We start from the raw sequence: 18,387 nt of genomic DNA on the forward strand, positions 1-18,387 counted from the left end.
ATGTAGCTGACGATCACTGTGGCTGGACCACAGAAGATAAGAACCTGCTCCTTATCCCTACATAATTTAGTTCTTTTTGCTCATGAAGGAGGAACTTGAGCAGAGGGTATGGGTACTGTGCTGTGCAAAACACAAGACATACTGAGTATGTCGTGTGCAGCAGTAACTCATAAGAAGACTTGACTAATGAGCACAGACACGGTATACTTCTGTCATGGTATACTTCTTCCAAAAACAGACACTAACAGTGGGCAGAAAAGAGACAAGTTTTCCACTTCCTCAGAGAAATGCCCCATCTTTCAGTCCTGGTACTATCCCACAGATTCAGGTGACAAATAGCTTCTCCAGCAAGTCTCCCTTGCCTGCAGCCTAACTTTAGGGGTAGCCTACTTCATTTGTGATCTTGATCATTCCTTCTTTTTCTCAGATCAGTGCCTTACTGGCAAAGTCAAGTGACTACAAGGCAGAAATCCTTTCACCAGAGGGCAACACAGCAACAGTGTGTGCCAATGAAAGAAAAACCTATATTTGGGCTGTTAGCCCCCTCAAACTCGGTAAGTTTGTCTTTTTATCACAATATAACCCTATTTGATCTTTCCATCTCTGTCACTCCCACCCTTTAATGCATCATCGATAATCCACACGCAGGCGTTTCTGGGCAGCTCCATTACTTGCTCTACAAATTTAATATTGGACCTCTGCTAAAGTTCCCTTAAATGCACTGAATGAGCAGTGAATTCTTCTGGTATTTTGTCTCTTCTGATTTTTGGTAGTCCATTTGCTGTCAGTTTTAGGAAGAACTTTTCACTTGCTGCATTATGTATGAAATACTGGCAGGATTTCATGCGCTTATGATCTTTCAGCTGACAGTTTCACACCTAACTAACTGTATTCAGTAAGAATAAAATTTGCTAATAATTTTGGACTGGATTCTCAACAGGCAAAGAGGACATTGCTCCTCCATGATTTTGCAGCTGTGTTAATTCACACTGCCTTCAAGTCAACATTGTCTTCTGAAAAAAAGCAGTTACAACAGTTTGCATGTGTAAGTGCCCCAAAAGATGAAGTACAAAAAAATTTTAATTAGCAAAGATTCTTCTCAAAATGAACCACAGATAGACCTTTTCTTTAAAAGGTTGTTTCTAAAACCCTGTAGTCAGTATGACTGATTTATTTCAAACTCACTGAGAAAGATGCAAAGTTTTAGTGAGATGAAATCTGGATAATCAGTGAAATAATACTGCAGAGCTGAAAAAAAGAAAGCTGCTGTTTCTCCCTGTAACTCTGATGATAATGCATTTTGTTCCAAGTTAAAAACTCCTTTGGATTTCCAGTTTGCAATACTTGCAGGGGTGATGTGAGTAATGCCTGCAAAGCTGCTCACTTCAGGGTTGCTCCTCAGTGCTGCAGCAGCACTAAGGCTGCTCCTCTGTGTTGTCCCTCAATTAACAAACTCCATCTGAAGGAAAGAGGCAGCAGAGCTATAACTATTGTAACGCTACCCTAGGCCACCAAAAACTCAACACAAGGCTAAGAAGAGGTGGAAATCGGTAGTGAGTACAGGATCACTCCTATTTTGTTCCTCATGCTAGGGCCCCAGGCAATCACTCCTTGCCTCTAGCAGGCAGACGTGGAGCCTTCATGAAATGTGTTTCTACTGAGCTGCCTTCAGAGAGAATACATTTCTCAGCAATCCATCAGCCTGGAAGAGGCAGTGAAAACCAGGGGGAACTGTAGACATTGAAGATAACTTTCTTTTCTTGGGCCGATGGGTGGCTTTCCAGGTGAAGTGAAATTCACAATTACTGCTGAGGCCAAACTGAATACCAGAGGTACTGGAAACAGCACGTCCCCAGAAGAGGAGACAATTCGCAGGGACACCCTGATTCAAACCCTACTCGTTGAGGTACAGTAGGAAATCTGCATGTGTTTTCTGCTTTGTGGAATCTGCAATGCCTATAGCTGTGGGTTGGAAGTGTGAGGAGGCAAGACAGCTGACGCAGATGGAGCTGTGTGCAGCAGGCTACTCCACATGAAAATGAGAGTGTAAATCACACTGGTCGGTGGCATCCACTGTCCTCCTGTCACTGTCTCCTTCCTGAGATCATGAGCATACATGCCCTGACACTCCATGGATGTCAGTAGAGATGTAGCCATAAGGGGGAGATTCCACACCTTACCTGCAAGTGCCTTTCGTCTGTGACTCTAATACTGGGTAGTTGGGTTGAGAGCGGATCTAAAAGGAAAAGGATTTATCTTGAGCATCATAAAGCAACAGCCACATAGGATTAGATGGATAGAATCCCTCTCAAAGGCTGGAAATGTCTATTTTTTAACTGCTCTCTAAGAAGGAAGGTGCTCTGGATAGGGTGTTGGGTAAAAGAGAGAGGCAGCCATGGACCAGGAGAGATTCTAGTGGAGATAGGGCAGGACTGGGTACAAGGCATGCACTGTCTGGATGGCTACACCCACATAATGTTTTACACTGTTAGCTTGTTCACGGTTTCATGGTGATGTTCTACACTTTTCTTCCTCTTCCTGACCACTTCCCTGCAATCAAACAGCCTGAAGGAATTAAAAAAGAATTGACTCAGAGCTCTCTCATCTGTACCAAAGGTAAGGCAAGTTCGTTCATTCGTTCATTCGTTCATTCATTCATTCCAGGGAGTTAGGGGACTTTCTTCACTCTCTTGTAGGTTTTGTCCTACAAAACCAGAGACCCTTCCAGGGAAGGAAAGAGGGTTTCAGGGTCAAGGCGCTGGGCTACAATTCCAGATTTTCAGATATAACTTTGACTCACTGGGCAATTCTCTGCAGCAGTTTCTTTACCGAGACCCAGTCACTGTAGTAATGCTTGCAAAGTGAAGACCTCTGGAAAAAAAGATGATTTTAACAATTCTTGTTGATACATTTTCTCACCAGGCATAACGACTTCTGAACCAGTCTCTCTCAGTCTGCCAAAAAACATAGTGAAGGGATCGGCCAGAGCTTATTTTTCTGTCATTGGTAAGTTTAGCACTTAGATTAAAACCAAAAGTAAATTGCATTTCTCTTGTGCTGTGCCCCATGTATACATATGCAAAAAGTTGAGGAGATACTTAATCTTGATTTTAGAGAAAATGTTTCCTACTTTGCAAAATGGCAATGAAAGACAAAAGTTAGTCAGAATTCTCTCATATTATATCAAAAGAGGACAAAATAGTAAAATTATTTCAACCTATATTGAATTTCAGATTATACTGAATTAGCATATCCTGTTCTGTATAGCAAGTTAATTCAGCTGAAAAGTAAGATAAAGCAGACTTCTTTGAAAGAATATTTTGATTTCTTGGAAAGAAGACTTCAGAACTTTGCTGACTGCCTCATTTCAAATTTATGCTTTTGCATAATGAAAAGCATTCATCGGTTTGTAAGTTCCCATAGAAAAAGACTTTCAGGTCCCAATCAACTCTACTAATCTTAAAGTCATTATTAAGACTGACAGTTCTCTTCAGTGAAAATTTTTGGAGGTTCTGAACTCAGATTGCTTTCTAAACGCAATTGTTTTGCATGCCTGGGTCAGTGTGAGTGGTGCTGATACTGTGCAATACAGCCTCTGTAGCTCATCAGCATCACACCTCATTCTCATATGTACACACAAAACGGGAAGCCAGTTGTAAAGGGCAGGGAAGCCTAACCCTTCTAAAGTTACCTGTTTATTCTTACCTGTTTCTCAGAACCCATGCCAACCAGTATTGGTGCTCAGTTTTTTCTCAAATTCTCAGTTTCTCCCAGCAGTCCAGCATAAAAATTAAAAATAAAAATAAATAAATAAATAAAGACATTTCAGCCTTTCTTCTAAGCTGTGTCTTTGGTTACTGTGGTGACTCTATATTGCTCATTGTCCTTGGTTTCATAATAAGGTAACATAAAGCAATGTATAATGCTGTATAAGAAAAAGATGTTTGAACTGATCAGACTCCTTCTGTCTTTCATTCTCCAGGAGACATTTTGGGTACAGCCCTGAGGAATATGGAGAACCTCCTCCATATGCCTTATGGCTGCGGAGAACAGAACATGGCCTTGTTCACACCCAACATCTATGCCCTGGATTATCTGAATAAGACTGGGCAGCTGACTGAAGAGATTAGAGTCAAGGGTACTGGATATTTATCCACAGGTGAGAGGCTTTCAGATTATTCCATCTAATATTGTGATTGTATGCACTGAATTCTAAAGCTTTACATGGTGAACACTGATCTCTGAATTCTAGCACCACATTTATTGCATAGGAGCAGGCAATGACAATACCGCAAAGAAGCATGTTGTACTTCAAGGAGCAAAAGCAGCTAGACTTCAAAGTGGCCGATATTCTTCACCAAGCACACATTACTTACTTAATATTAAATCCAAAAATCTTACTGCTTCAGTTGAATGAACAGCATAACTAGTCCTTTTCTGTGATTAGAAAATATTCTTTATTTGGTTTTCAGGGTACCAAAAACAGCTGTCATACAAACACCGGGATGGATCCTACAGCTCCTTTGGGACACGAGATAGAGAAGGGAATGTATGGTAAGTGATGACATTTTCTATTTCCCTAGCACAGGATCTTTAGGCTTTGAAAAATGATCAAAATATGAAGTGATTCTTATTTTCAATAGACTAAATGGACATAGCTCAATTAATTTGGATCCCCTAGTAAAGGAGAGATTAATAAACTGGAGATAGTGCAACAAAAGGATGATAAGATGATAAGAGGCTGGAGTACATAATGTTCAAGAGGAGGCTGAAGGAACTGTGCTCAGCCTGTAGAAGAGAAAGCTAATGAGGAACCTAGGTAAAACTTTCTGTTACCTAGATGGGGACTGTAAAAAAGAGAGAGTCAGACTCTTGCAGAGGTGCACAGAGTGAAGACAAGAGTTTGTCCTTACTGAAACTGCAACAGTGAAAACTCCAACTGGGTAGAAGGAAAAAAATAATCTTCCCCAGGAGAAGGCTGCAGCACTGAGACAAGTGCCCAGGGAGGATATGGATATCTCTATCCCTGGAGATTTTCACAACATAATTGGACAAGAGACTGAGCAACCTGAGTGAGCCTTGAAGTTGGCCCTAGTTTAAGCAGGTGGTTGGACTGGAGACTTCCACAGGTCCCTTCCCACCTAGTTTATTTCATAATTCTATTAATTAAGATTAGAAATTACTATTATCAGTCCCCAAGCTATATGACTATACTTTACCCCTGCTCCAAAAGAATGGTTTCAGCACAGTAATGGAGAAACCTCAGGTCAGTTTTTAATATCAGGATTTTAACGATCTTATTTATTTAAAACTTACAAAGCACTTGTTTCTTTTACTTCAGACATTATGGAATTTATTTTATGCCCTTTTCTATGCATATCCAGTGGCTGGTAAACCTTATTGGTCTTGTTCACATCTCACCTGCTTTGTGTTTCTGGTGCACCTGCAGGCTCACTGCCTTTGTGTACAAGTCATTTGCACAAGCCAGACGCTATATCTACATTGACGACAATGTCCAGTCTCAAACTTTGATCTGGCTGGCAAGCAAGCAGAAGTCAGATGGCTGCTTTGAAAATGCTGGGTCACATTTCAACAATGCTTTGAAGGTAACTGAGACAAGTATAGTCCCCAACTTCCCATCCTGACATTGGGATTGATTTGGATCATTTCTGCTAGACACAAGTTTATCACCACACCTTTACTCTTCCTAGTATGGTTCTCTTCTGTCTCTAATATACAAGCAGGGCATGATTCTTTTGTCTGCTATTGACGATGAGGTAGAAACAAGTAGACCTTTCTGAGTCAGAAGTCTCAAGTTTTATTTTCTACCACTGCATTATGTGTTCAGCCACAGGCTATGATTTGATTTATTGCATATATGCAAAAGCCAAGAAAATGTATGAAATAATTTTGGCTCTAATCCTGAGTGAACTTGATCTTTCTTGTTCCTGTGCACGCAGGGAGACAGAAATTACTTCTGATCTCAAATCTAACTGGTATCTGAACTATGAATTAATGCATATTTTGTTTCTTTCTAGGACATTTGTATTGACTTGTTCTTTGCTTGTTTTTTCTTCAGGGTGGAGAAGAAGGTGAATACTCACTCACAGCCTATGTTGTGGCAGCATTGCTGGAGGCTGGACACTCTGCTGCGGTAGGTATTTGATGCTGTGATGCTCTATTAGCCCAGGCAGCCATTTGTCAAACAGTGCACAAGTATAGTCCTCACACTCGTATTCTTTAACAAAGTGGTAAATACCTATTGTAGGACAGTAGGATCAGCTGAAGATATCTGTTTCCAGAACTCTGCAGTTGCCGTTAGTATTTGATGAGTGTTACAAATCAGTTTTATATCCATTTCCTATGGATTAATTTGAAAAATTCCTGAGGAATCCAGTTGTGTTAAATGATGGTAGTCTAAGTAGGTGCAAAATCCAGACTGAATTTGCCCCCTCCATCCAGAGTCCAGTTTGGAATTTTCTCTGAATTTGCCCAGTCCAAAGTCCAAGCTATCCAAATCTTCAGTCCTACAAACTCTCTCTGCATTTAGATCCAAGCTGTGTTTCCATTTCCCTATGTCATTGTTAGTAGTGGAAGGAAACAATGAGCTGCTGGTTGGAATATTTGGTAGACAAGAGGGAATGAGAGCCAAGTTCTGTTCTCTGTAATACACTTCCTGCATATCCTTGAGACCTTGTTTTTTTTCCTGATTTTTTTGTTCTTTGTAAAATGAAGAAGATGAGAATTGTTCCCAATCTGACAAATATGCTCTAGACATGCTGAGTTTTGCAGGTTCCTGAGATACTGTGGTATGGGGCATCATTTAAGTACCCGAGACAAGCAGGATAAAAACATTGTGCAGAATCAAATGGTTCTTCAGCAACATGAATTTTCTTCCCAATATCTTCATAAGAAACTCCAAAACCTGGTGCCGCATCTATAAGTTAAGCTGCATAGACAGGACATGGTTAGTAGTGTGCTGGTGATGTCTGAGCTGAAGTAGAGCTCACAGAGATAGTCTGTAAGGCTAAAAGAGTGAAAAGTTGTCTTGATAGCTATAGCTAGCAAATGAGTAGTAACATCCATCTGACAGAGCCTGCTTCATCATGAGGTCTCAATATGCTTTACATAGTTCTGTAAAAATGATCCACATTTTAGATCCAAAGCAACCAAGGGACAAAGCATTCACCTGCTTAAAGTCATCTCGCAAGTCAGGAAAAAAAACAGTGCTCTGTTAATCTAGCCATGTTGCCTCTAAATAAATGCAGAAAGAAGGCAGCACCACTGGAAAGACATTTTTTACAGGATACAAACTGTAGGCCCTTAAACATGCCATGGAACATGTATATTTTTAGCATGAAGGACCAGTGATGGCAGCTTAAGCAGTGATGGAAGTATTTAAAGAGGGGCTGAGACATAAATCCAAGTACCTGACAACCCTACTATGTTTTGCATTACTAGCATCCAGTCATTCAGAGTGGCATGAACTGTTTGGAGACTGCATTTGACAATGGAGTCCACAACCTGTATAACCAGGCCCTCTTTGCCTATGCTTATGGCTTAGCTGACAATGAGAAAAGATGCCAATTCTTCCTTGAGAAGCTGGACAAGACAGCTACCAGAGATGGTGAGTGCAGTATGGCCATCATACAGGCAATACAGCTGATGGAATGGCCTGTGGTATGATGTAAGCTATTCTGATGCACAGTTTTCTCATTCATGCTGTTCCCTTCCCATTTCATGCCTACTATGCTACTGAATTAATCTCTATGAACTGTGTCTGTGTCTTTCGGCTTCACATAAGATTGAGCTCTGGCCTGATTTTCTTGGAATTATGAAATAATGTAGGTAGGGAGAGATGCCTGGAAGTCTCAGTCCAAGGTAGTAGAAGAATGTACCAAGTTTCCCCATTATCCTTCTCTTCTACACACCGAACAAACCCAGTTCCCTTGACTATGTCATGTGCTCCAGTCCGCAACTGCCTTAGCATCCTTCTGCTGCACTGCCCTCACTTCAACCCCTCTTTGACTTATACGACCCCTTTTTATTAATTCCCTTTCTATCCCTTCCTGTTTTCTTTTCCATCCTGGAACTAAAACTTATCCAGTTCAGGACACTGATGGCTGAAAAAACTTTTGAGTAAAGGCAGAGAGGGCAGATAGTATGCCTATCTCCCACGGGATACTGTAGTGAATTAACCAGTAGGTAATTTTTCCATGCTTTTTACACTCCACTTTTCTGTTTTCAGGTGGTTTAGTTCATTGGCAGAGAGAAAATAAGCCACCAGCAGACCATTTCCCTGTCTTCTATTCCCGTGCTCCTTCTGCTGAGATTGAAATGACCAGCTATGTGCTCCTGGCTTTACTCAACAAAGCCAAACTCACTCCAGAAGACTTATCTTACATTTCTCGCATTGTGCACTGGCTTGTCAAACAACAGAACCCATATGGTGGTTTCTCCTCCAGCCAGGTAACAACTGGGTATGGTAAAAAGTAAGCTTCTGGGAGCAGTCCAGCCTGCAAGTTGGATCTCGATAGCATGGCATATCTTCCTGATTGTATATTCATCTGAATAATATTTGATAAATGGTGCTCACATAAGTCTCCTTGTCAGGGCACATCATGCTCTTCATAGGCAGCTTCATATGTATTTTAGTTTTAGGAAATGGGGATTTACCTGAATTTCAAGTTAGCAGTAGATAGCAGTCACTGTGGACACAGCATTATCCCAGGCTTTGTGGAATAATTCAAATCTATTGCCCCAGAACTTGTATCTTGTCTCCTTAGCTCTTTGCAAAGTCCCCCTCCACTTATGAGCACTGACAAAGCGTCAGGGAAATAGGAGCTGTGCTAATCTCATGCACCATCTTACAGCTGGGTATCTATCTAATTAGGGATCATGTTGTTCTTTTCAGGACACTGTTGTTGCTCTCCAAGCTTTAGCCCAGTATGGATACCTCACCTTCTCTAAAGAAAGTCTTAACACGGTCAAAGTCAGCTTCATGGAGTCCCCTAGTAAGGCTTTCCAGGTGAATGACAAGAACCGCTTCTTACTGCAGCAGGCTTCCTTACCCACTATTCCAGGGAAATACAGTGTGGAAGTGAATGGCACTGGCTGTGTCTATCTACAGGTAAGCAAGCTGGAAACTCAGCACTACCCCTCTGAGAACTAAGCAGGGGGTCCTCCATACCTCATTCTCCTTCATACCTCATGAAGCCACAAAAGCCTGTAAGTCTGTGACCATGTCACACTTCCCATCTCTTTTAGACCACCCTGAGGTACAACATCCATTTGCCGAAAAAAGTTGCAGGATTTTCTCTCTCCGTACAACTGGCCAATGTATCCTGCACAAGCAATTTCCCACCAAAGTTTGACCTTGTCCTCTCCACCAGGTAACTTCCGCTTATTGACGTACCTCCTTGCATTCCCAGTTTGGTAAAGCATCCAATGAAGGATTTAAGTACAGGCAGTTAACTGCTACTGTGCAGCTGCAGCAAGACAAACAGGATCATTGGGAGCTGAAAATGTCATTCACTGGTCTCCTCTCCATTTGCAGACCAGACTAACAGAACTTTTCTCATTTTAGTTACACAGGAAACCGCAAAGTCTCTAACATGGCTATTATTGATGTGAAGATGCTCTCAGGTTTTGTTCCTGTAAGATCTTCCCTGAAAAAGGTAAAGAATGGGACCAAAGTGAATGGTAAACCCTGAAAAGATAGGAAGTTGATAAAAATAGTCTGTGATTAATAAAATGGAGCCTAATGGGAATTCCACAAAGGCTATAGGTCCCTCCCTATAGCCTATTCTGTGTCTCAGACTTGTAGCTGATGACAAATCTGTTAGGAGTTGCCAAATCCAGTAGCCCAACAGAGGTGAGACTGCTGCAGCTTCATTTCCCCAGCCCAAAGCAAGACTAAGTGTGTATTCCCAATAGGCAGACGTGCACACTATACATATATATATATACATAGATACATATACATGGCTGGCCATACAGATCCACAGAGACAGAACAAACAGCACTTGCACAAATGGCCTGTCCTGTTCCCCTTTCTGACTGATCAGACCGAAAGCTCATTTGTGGAAAAGATAAATATCATAGAATCATAGAATCATAGAATGGTTTGGGTTGGAATGGACCTTAAAGATCATCTAGTTCCAACCCCCCTGCTGCGGGCCGGGACACCCTCCACTAGACCACATTGCCCAAAGCCTCATCCAACCTGGTCTTAAACACTTCCAGGGATGGGGCCTCCACAACCTCTCCGGGCAACCTCTTCCAGTACCTCACCACTCTAACAGTGAAGAATTCCTTTCTAACATCTAATCTAAATCAACCCTCCTTCAGCTTAAACCCATTACCCCTTGTCCTGTCACTACACTCCCTGATAAACAGTCCCTCACCATCTTTCCTGTAGGCCCCCTTCAGGTACTGGTAAGCTGCAATTAGATCTCCCTGGAGCCTTCTTTTCTCCAGGCTGAACAATCCCAACTCTCTCAGCCTGTCCTCATAGGAGAGGTGCTCCATCCCTCCGATCAGCTTTGTGGCCCTCCTCTGGACTCGTGGCCCTCCTCTGGACCCAAAATATATGTATGTGTGTGTGTGCGCACGCACATGTACATATACACATGCAAATACACAACGTGGATCCCTTTGGTAGGTGACCTCAGACACTCAGTCTGCCCAGTAGCTGCCCCTGGATCCTTGTTCTACCCAGTCGCTGGCACCTGGACACACACGCCCTCGAGGCTGCAGCCCCACTCCAGCGGCTGGAACTGAGCCCCGCAGCACCCACATATATGCATGGTGGGTACCTTCAGTGACCAGCCTTAGACATGCGGTCTCTGCAGCAGCTGGGCTTGGATTCCCCCCAGTCTCCCAGCTGCCTCATGAATGGTATCTTCAATATTTGGCCCAGACTTATTCCTGCTTTGGTAGGTGGCTTCCAAGCTACTTAATGTACCAGCTGGTCCAGCTTTATATTCACTAGTGACCACCTGCTGACACACATATCCATAGAAAACAGGCTTCAAGTCTGGTCTTTCAAGATGCTGGCACCCCAGACACACAGTCTCTGTGATCTGTGGTCCCCTCTTCAGTGGCTTGCACTCCATACACACACGAGCATACAGAATACAGAGCCCTTTACCCAGGAAAATAATCAGGAACAGTTTAATAAGAAGAGAGGAGAGACTGCAGTGACCAGGTACAGGGCATGGCCAGACAAGTATACAAACCAACAACCTGTTTGCGTGCAACCAGCCCCTTTTATCCCATTTTCCTACCCTTTTACCCATTTTCCCACCCTCTTCCCTTCCAGTCAGACTTTATCCCTTTTCTAAAAGTTTCTTAACTTTTGGTTTTAAATATATACAATGCACTAGAATGTGAGTCAGCTTGAGCTGCAGAAATGGTCGTGTAATTCTCATTGAAATGAGAGCACTCAATGATAAAAATCACACACGGCAAAGCTGACTATTAAAACTGTTTTTCATTGTGATTGATTTGCACTCATCATGTTATGAAAATACTCAACTTGCATTTCTATTTTGGCCACGAGATGTCAGGGTGGCACAACAGGAGCATGGTAGCCACTTTAAACATATTTTGCTATTGAAAAGTTATTTGTAAGTCTCCTTGGCAAGTCTCCTATGCTAACATTGCTATCCTTTGCCTTATTTAAAGCTCCAGTACCAGAATTCTGTTGTGGATCGCGTAGACATCAAGAACAACCACATCCTCTTCTACCTTCAGAAGGTAATTCTGGGAGGTTTCTTTTTGGTTTTATTAAACTGGAAGTTTAAAACAGGTAAAAGAATAATCTCATTAATAGCAGATTATCAATACACATCTTCAAGACATAAAGGGACTTTACTCAGACATCAAAAATCTATACACACAGTAGTTGTAGTCTACAGTGAAGAGATACATATTTGGTATTACTGTTAAATAGCATTTCACAAACATAGCTAAGTTGCATTCCATATTGCAAAAGTTACCAGTCTACATAAAAATGGGACTTGAGAGAGGAGAAAGATGAAAATCAAAACACAAGGGATCTTAAAATACCAAGAAGGGAGGGAGGGAGGAAGCAAAAATAAACAGTAATAATATCTACCTCTGAAACACTAATTTGTATTAGTTAGTCTCCAAGGATCTAATGAGGAAGATTGGAGTCAGTACTCTGAATTAACCGAGATGTTGAGATGTGAAAAGTTTACCCAGCAGGGTGGCAGTGATACAGAAAGGTCTCCACAGCCCCTGTCCATGGCTCTATTCCTATGAACAGATCAACGAGATAAAACAAAGGACAAAGGGAGAAGAGAGTAGGGACACAGTCCCAGACACGCAGGAGAAAGCTTGAAGCTGAGGAAGAAGAGCAAGGAGGAAAGTTTGGGACATCTGGCTGCAAGACTGTGAATGAGGAACAGAACCAGAGGGGAGGAGCGGGGACAAGATTCGTAGGGATGCTGAAGGTGATTTTAGCTGGGAAAAGGCAAGGAAAGAAACCAACAGCAACTTTCAGTGAGAGGATGAATGCTGATGTGCTGAAAGCCACAGTAACCAGGGAATGGTTGGGGTAATTGGCAATGGAAATATGAAAAGGAAGAAAGAAAAGAGCACAAAATTTTAGCAAAACCCCCCATATTATGCAACAGCTTTTAAACAATTATCTGATTTGACATCAAGTTTACAATCTGAAGAGAATTGTAAAATGGCACTTTGTCACCCCAGAAATGCCTTAGCCTCAGGGGTAGATATGAAAAGAAAAAGTCTGATGCATTTTCTTGTCTTGCCATTTCCAGGTGTCCCAGAAGGAAATCAGCTTCTCCTTCAGTGTGGAGCAAAGCCTGCCTGTCTCAGATATCAAACCAGTGCCAGTACATATGTATGATTACTACGAAACAGGTAGATGACCTCAGTAGACTGGAGCAAAACCTGTAAAATCAAAGTATTGGTCTCAGCATTTACAAGGTGCAGACAGTGAATTTTCCCATGCTCTCTCTGTGCAAGCTTCTCTTCACTTTTCTGCATTTGCTGCCTTTGTTTTTCAGGAAGAAAAATGGAGAGCAAGCTAGCAATTCTGCTGGTTTTGGTTACTAGACTGCAAAGGGTTTGCAAAAGCGTAGACAGTTTCTGCCCCCCGTCTTTTCATTTCTTGCTTGATTTTAGCATAAAGCAGATTAGAATGTTATATGTCAGGAGTTGCTTTCTTACAAACTACATACAGAAAGAAGTGTGGTTCCACCTTCTTTCTACGATTTGAACATGATGGTTAAAATCAATAACTCAAAGGCAGCAGTGTTCCTGACTTCCCTGGTCTGGCTTATCTCCTATTTTTGCTTTATATTGCCATAGTAGGCTGTAGTCAAAGAACTGTTCCTTAGTGGAATTTAAATACTTAAGTAGGAATGACAGTCCCACTGAACCCAACAGGAGTTTAAGCACCTAACTAGAAATTTAAGTGCCTGATCACCTTTCTCAATCTGGCCTCAAGGAGCTAAAATTGCATCAGACATTACCCAGTTGTGGAATTTATGTTTTCAAAACGGTGGCTCAGATTTCCCCATGCTTTTCTCAAGCTTGGCACAACCTTTGGGAACTGTGTCCTAGCAGATGAGCAGCAGTATCCAGAGAATTGCCCCTGGAGTGCATGTTCTGCCACCTGATCCACATGCTGCATGGTCTCAGCAATGATATGTCCTGACAAACACGGCCAGAGGAGCGCATTGGTCTCTGACTGTGCACCCCTGCAGCTGGGTCCCTCAACAACTGGAAGACTACCACAAAATCTATCAAATGTTTTCTGGTTCATAATGCATTAATCACAGGATTAATGCACGTGGACTGGGGTCAGAATGATTTCTCACTCTCATGCAAATGTCATCTTCCTTTCTTCATTCCAGATGAATATGCCCTTGCAGAATACAAAACACCCTGCTCCCCGCCTTTCAACTGAAATCAGATATGTACCAGAAGAGGTAATGGTTCAGAAGGTATCAGGCAAGCATCTGTAGAGGAAGAAGAGTGTAAGACACTTGGTTGTTTCTGGGAGGGCAATTAAAAACACATAGAAGAATGAGGAATAAGCAAATCTCAAATTGCAGTAAATCAGAATGACACATTCTGGCCCACACTTCAAAAGAGCTTGGGGTCAGTGTGGATCAGAAACTCCAGATAAAGCGCTTTTCCTAACAAGGGAGATACTGTGCAATTGTTAAACCCGACCATCCATCTTTTTGGAAACTCATACTCATGACATGTATTCCAGTGGGAACTTTGTGTAAAGGTAAACTCCTGAAACGTGTATTCTTGGCCACAGATTCCTCTTAATAAATCCAACATTAGGAAAATAATCTGCTGCTGTTTCTATAGATTTTATTTGTTTTGGTCTTTCCATTTATCCCGAAGGAAGATTCTGAAGAAATGGCATTGATCCTCACCTTTTTCAATGATTGAATTGAATCATTTACAAATGTCAGAATTCTAGTCACAGGAAGACAACTTTTATGCAGTTTTTGCCTCTACATTGAAAGAAATTTTTTCTTCAGATTATTTTACTGTTCTTTGTAATAAAACCTTCTGATTGGCAATGCTATTTGTCCCAGTCTCCACTCCTTGTTGTGTCTAGAACTGGGTGCTGTAAGGTATTTCATAAGCTAAAAAATTCATAGCTTAGACAGGTCAATCAATGGCAATGACATCCTGACATCAGTGACATCTTCTGGCACAGACAGGATCGGGGCTCTGCCCTGTGTGATGGAAGCTTTCTACCCAAAGCTTCATGGTGGGGGAAATCAGAGAGCTGTAACACAGAAACTCTTTGAAAAGGGGTTAGGGAGGAATGGTGGATCTGATGGAGCCCTTGGAGGGAGAAAAATGAGAAGATTCGGAGGGAGTGAAAAATGAAGAGAGACACAAGGAGCTTATGATGGGGTGGCAAAGCACAAGAAATTTTCCATTGTGCTTTCTAAATTTAGTAAAGAGGTACAGCAGACAGCTACACACTGTGGCTACTGTCCCTCACAGTCTACAGTGACCTGATATGACCTTCGTCCTGACCAGATCACACTGGTGGAAGGACACAGAAACCAACCACATATCCATATCTGAGCAGACATCTGCCAATTGAATCATATCACTGCGCTGCTGTTTGTTCAGTTGGGGTGTTAGACATAGTCCTAGTTATAGTCTTGGAAGAGACTAGCTTATTTATTATGAAAATGGGCTTCTCAAAGCAGATTTTGATTCCTACAAACACTTTACTCAACAGCAATGTGCCTGCTGTGGCACAGACCACACAATGGCACAGGAGGTGGCAGAGGAGGAGCAGCCCTTTGTACACCCTGACAGCACTGTTCAGTAGGGAGTCAGGCTTGCCCAGAGATGGCTCAAGTGAAACTAATCCTACTGCACTGAGCAGACCAGGAACCTTTGTGCTAAGAGGCAGCCATGACAGAGACCCACAGGCTCAATGTAATCCCAGAAAGATGCAAAAGAAATTTGGAAGCTGTAAAAACACATAAATGTTAGTTTGGAAGGGATCTGTGGAGAACATCAACTGAAACCTCCTGTTCTAAGCAGAATCACCCAGTAGAAACCAAGCAGAACCACCCAGTAGAAACCTGCAATTCAAAGCAGGAGACAGTTGCAAAAGAAGAATCTCCATTGTCTTCCCAGGACCTCAGCACTGGCCTGAGGGATGCAGCTTCCGTAAGATGAGTTACAACCATGAGCAGTGTATCAAGATGCATGACTCAGGCAACAGAATACATCCAGATCTGCAGGCAGAGCTGTTCATCAGGCCCGCACTACACTTACTGCTGTAGTTCCAAACAATTTACTAAATGTTAGTTCTCCTTGCAGCCAAAAGCAATCATGCATAGGTACTTCACTGCACTATAGAAGGTTGCCAAGGGGTGGGAAGGAAAGAAAGGACATTTTACATGAAAGCTGTAAAAATGTAACCTATCACCCCCAAAACAACATCCTTTCTTCTTTATGTCTTTCACCAACTTTCACATACTTTTAAAAAAGAATTGTAAAGAGATTTAGCACCTGGTATTTCCACTGATATAACATCCTGGAACCTAAAGTCTAAAGGTCAGCAAAGGCTTACTGACCTCACCTTTCTTGCTGCATCCAGGACAATAATGTGCCATTTGTCCCTGACCAACAAAAGCACAAAGCTAGAGACTATGTGTGCTGAACTTCCAGCCACATTGTGTGAAGCAATATTTTTCTGCAGAGGGTTTTCTCCTCTAAGTCACACATTAACATATGCATATGTGCACATACCTACAGTAAGGGAGCCTGCTCATCAATCTGTTACTCCCAGTACAACTATTTCTTGGCTTGTTGCTCAGTTTTCTGTAAGTTCAGATGTGCACCAAGGTTCCTGTGCACCAAGATGAGCTGAGTTATTACAGCCATCTTTGGTTTAGTAAAATACAATAACCTTCATTACAAACCTTGCTACCTCTGTGAGTGAAGGGATGCAAAAACAGGTACTGATCTTGGACAGTCCTTGTGAACCAACCTCTGCTCAAGCACCTTCATGGATAAAAGCTAAAGGCAAGAAACTGCAACTTGATAGAGAAGAAAAGCTTTTTCTAGAGAAGCTACTGATGGGACCCCAGTCTTCTGGGACCCCAAATCACATTTCAGTTAAGCCAGCCTAATAGACAGGTGTTGCTGAACAGCATAGTCTTGGTCCTGATCACTTTTCTCTGCCTTTGCTCTCTGACCCTTAGAGTGGTGGTCAACTGACCCCACAGAGAGCAGGTCAGAGATAGGGACCCAAGTCAAAACTGACAAGATTTATGGGAAAAAATGTATGTTTCTTCCTTGTATCTGCTTGAACAGGCTTACAAGGGGGTCAGAGAAGCAGTAGGAAGCAGGCAGGAAAAAATGCACTGTCCCTTGCAGCAAGGCATGGATGCAGCTCAGCTACATCAGAAAGCTGTGCTGCAAACCTTGGGAGCTTTTGCAGAAAGCTGAGCAGGCAATGTGTCAGCACTCCACCTCCTACCCCTACTTACCTTCTTACAGCACAGCCCTGCCTTTGTGTGTCCTTAGTGGCTCCTGCTTAGGGTCACAACTGTGGTCTCCAGCTTAACTTTTTTAACAAGTCTTGGGTCTTTCCCTCTCTCCATCCAAAACTCTAGCAACAGGATAATTCTTCCTTTCCATTGCTATAATTTACCTGCTTGTGTTTATGGACCTATAGACAATGTCCTGACTCAACAAATTCAGAGAGCTCTGGTCTCTGACTGCTCAGATCACAAAGATTGTAATGGGAATGTGTCTTACCGAACCTGTGACAGCCTTGGTTCCCAAATACCAGGTACTATCAAGAATGAGAAATAGTCTAATCTGTGGCATTTCTAGTCATATGAAAGTCCCTCCTTTTCTTCTCCTTGGAAATCCATTTCTATTTCCTCACACGTCCTATGAAGTTGTAGTTGAATGTACTTTGAGCTGTGCTCTGAAGACGTGAAGCGTGTAAAAATAACCCAGTCTACCAAACATTAAACATCTCTCCCCACAAGGTCCCAGTATCTGCCATTTCCACAATCTTCTCTGTGAAGATGGTTTCATACACAGAGGCCAAAGAATAGCTCTGAGCATGTCCCATCCTGTCATGCATGATGCTTGGTCATGCACCAACAGATGCAGACAAATTCAAATCCTTCTGCCCAATTTTGGGTGGGGAAGACATAAACAAGCTGAAATCTGGAGGTTAACTGGTCTATTTTGACATGTCCATAGCCTGCTTCACCACCAGCTACTCTGATTCTTGCGTCAAGTCACCCACAGACTTGGGTCTTCAGTCCAAACAGACAAGGGACTTCACAAACAATTTCTATCATCACAAACACCCTTACCACTGGATAGCTAGCCTGGTTGAGGCACAACCACATATAACAGCCCCCAGAAGTCTCTTCTTGGGTGCTTTTCACGTCCATTTGGAGAAGGCTGAGATAGGGGAAGAGTTTCTGCAGACCAACTAGCAGGAGGGTGTTCAGATTGAGAGTGGTGCTGGGGTCCAGCCAAAAGAGAAAACCAGTAATTCAGCAACACCAGGAAACTTTGGGAAGCAGCTGGACAGTTGCTGTAAACAGCTGAGGAAAAGGACCCTAAGGCTCTTTTTGTGAATTTAGATCCTGGCTGATGTGAGCTAAGTGCCTTAACACTCTTGAGAACCTGACCCTGTGCTCTGACATCTCTCTCAGCTTTCTAAATACACCAGGTGGCATTTGAAAGCATTGGGCACGTAGCAGCTTTTCATGTGGTAGCACTGTGCATGCAGGTGAGCCTGAAGGGGCACTTTGATGCATAAAACATTTATGAGCATGTGTCATGCCATCAATATTTTTGAGT

The 18,387-nt window shown here is 42.4% G+C and overlaps 1 protein-coding gene across 1 annotated transcript in view; it reads left to right on the forward strand.

Annotated features, from left to right (window-relative positions):
* Window positions 1–14,512, forward strand: part of LOC129206629 (ovostatin-like) — a 33,119-nt gene extending 18,607 nt beyond the window's left edge. The window contains exons 20-35 of the mRNA XM_054826183.1: window positions 428–554; window positions 1,785–1,906; window positions 2,565–2,616; window positions 2,923–3,006; window positions 3,983–4,159; window positions 4,473–4,554; window positions 5,450–5,606; window positions 6,080–6,154; window positions 7,462–7,627; window positions 8,249–8,469; window positions 8,915–9,130; window positions 9,268–9,392; window positions 9,587–9,677; window positions 11,689–11,760; window positions 12,810–12,912; window positions 13,911–14,512. Coding sequence (XP_054682158.1) covers window positions 428–554; window positions 1,785–1,906; window positions 2,565–2,616; window positions 2,923–3,006; window positions 3,983–4,159; window positions 4,473–4,554; window positions 5,450–5,606; window positions 6,080–6,154; window positions 7,462–7,627; window positions 8,249–8,469; window positions 8,915–9,130; window positions 9,268–9,392; window positions 9,587–9,677; window positions 11,689–11,760; window positions 12,810–12,912; window positions 13,911–13,963 — 1,923 coding nt within the window. The 3' untranslated portion in view covers window positions 13,964–14,512. The remainder of the gene's footprint in view (window positions 1–427; window positions 555–1,784; window positions 1,907–2,564; window positions 2,617–2,922; window positions 3,007–3,982; window positions 4,160–4,472; window positions 4,555–5,449; window positions 5,607–6,079; window positions 6,155–7,461; window positions 7,628–8,248; window positions 8,470–8,914; window positions 9,131–9,267; window positions 9,393–9,586; window positions 9,678–11,688; window positions 11,761–12,809; window positions 12,913–13,910) is intronic.
* The last annotated feature ends 3,875 nt before the right edge of the window (window positions 14,513–18,387 follow it).

Source organism: Grus americana, chromosome 1, assembly GCF_028858705.1.
Source record: "Grus americana isolate bGruAme1 chromosome 1, bGruAme1.mat, whole genome shotgun sequence".
Lineage (NCBI taxonomy): Eukaryota > Metazoa > Chordata > Aves > Gruiformes > Gruidae > Grus > Grus americana.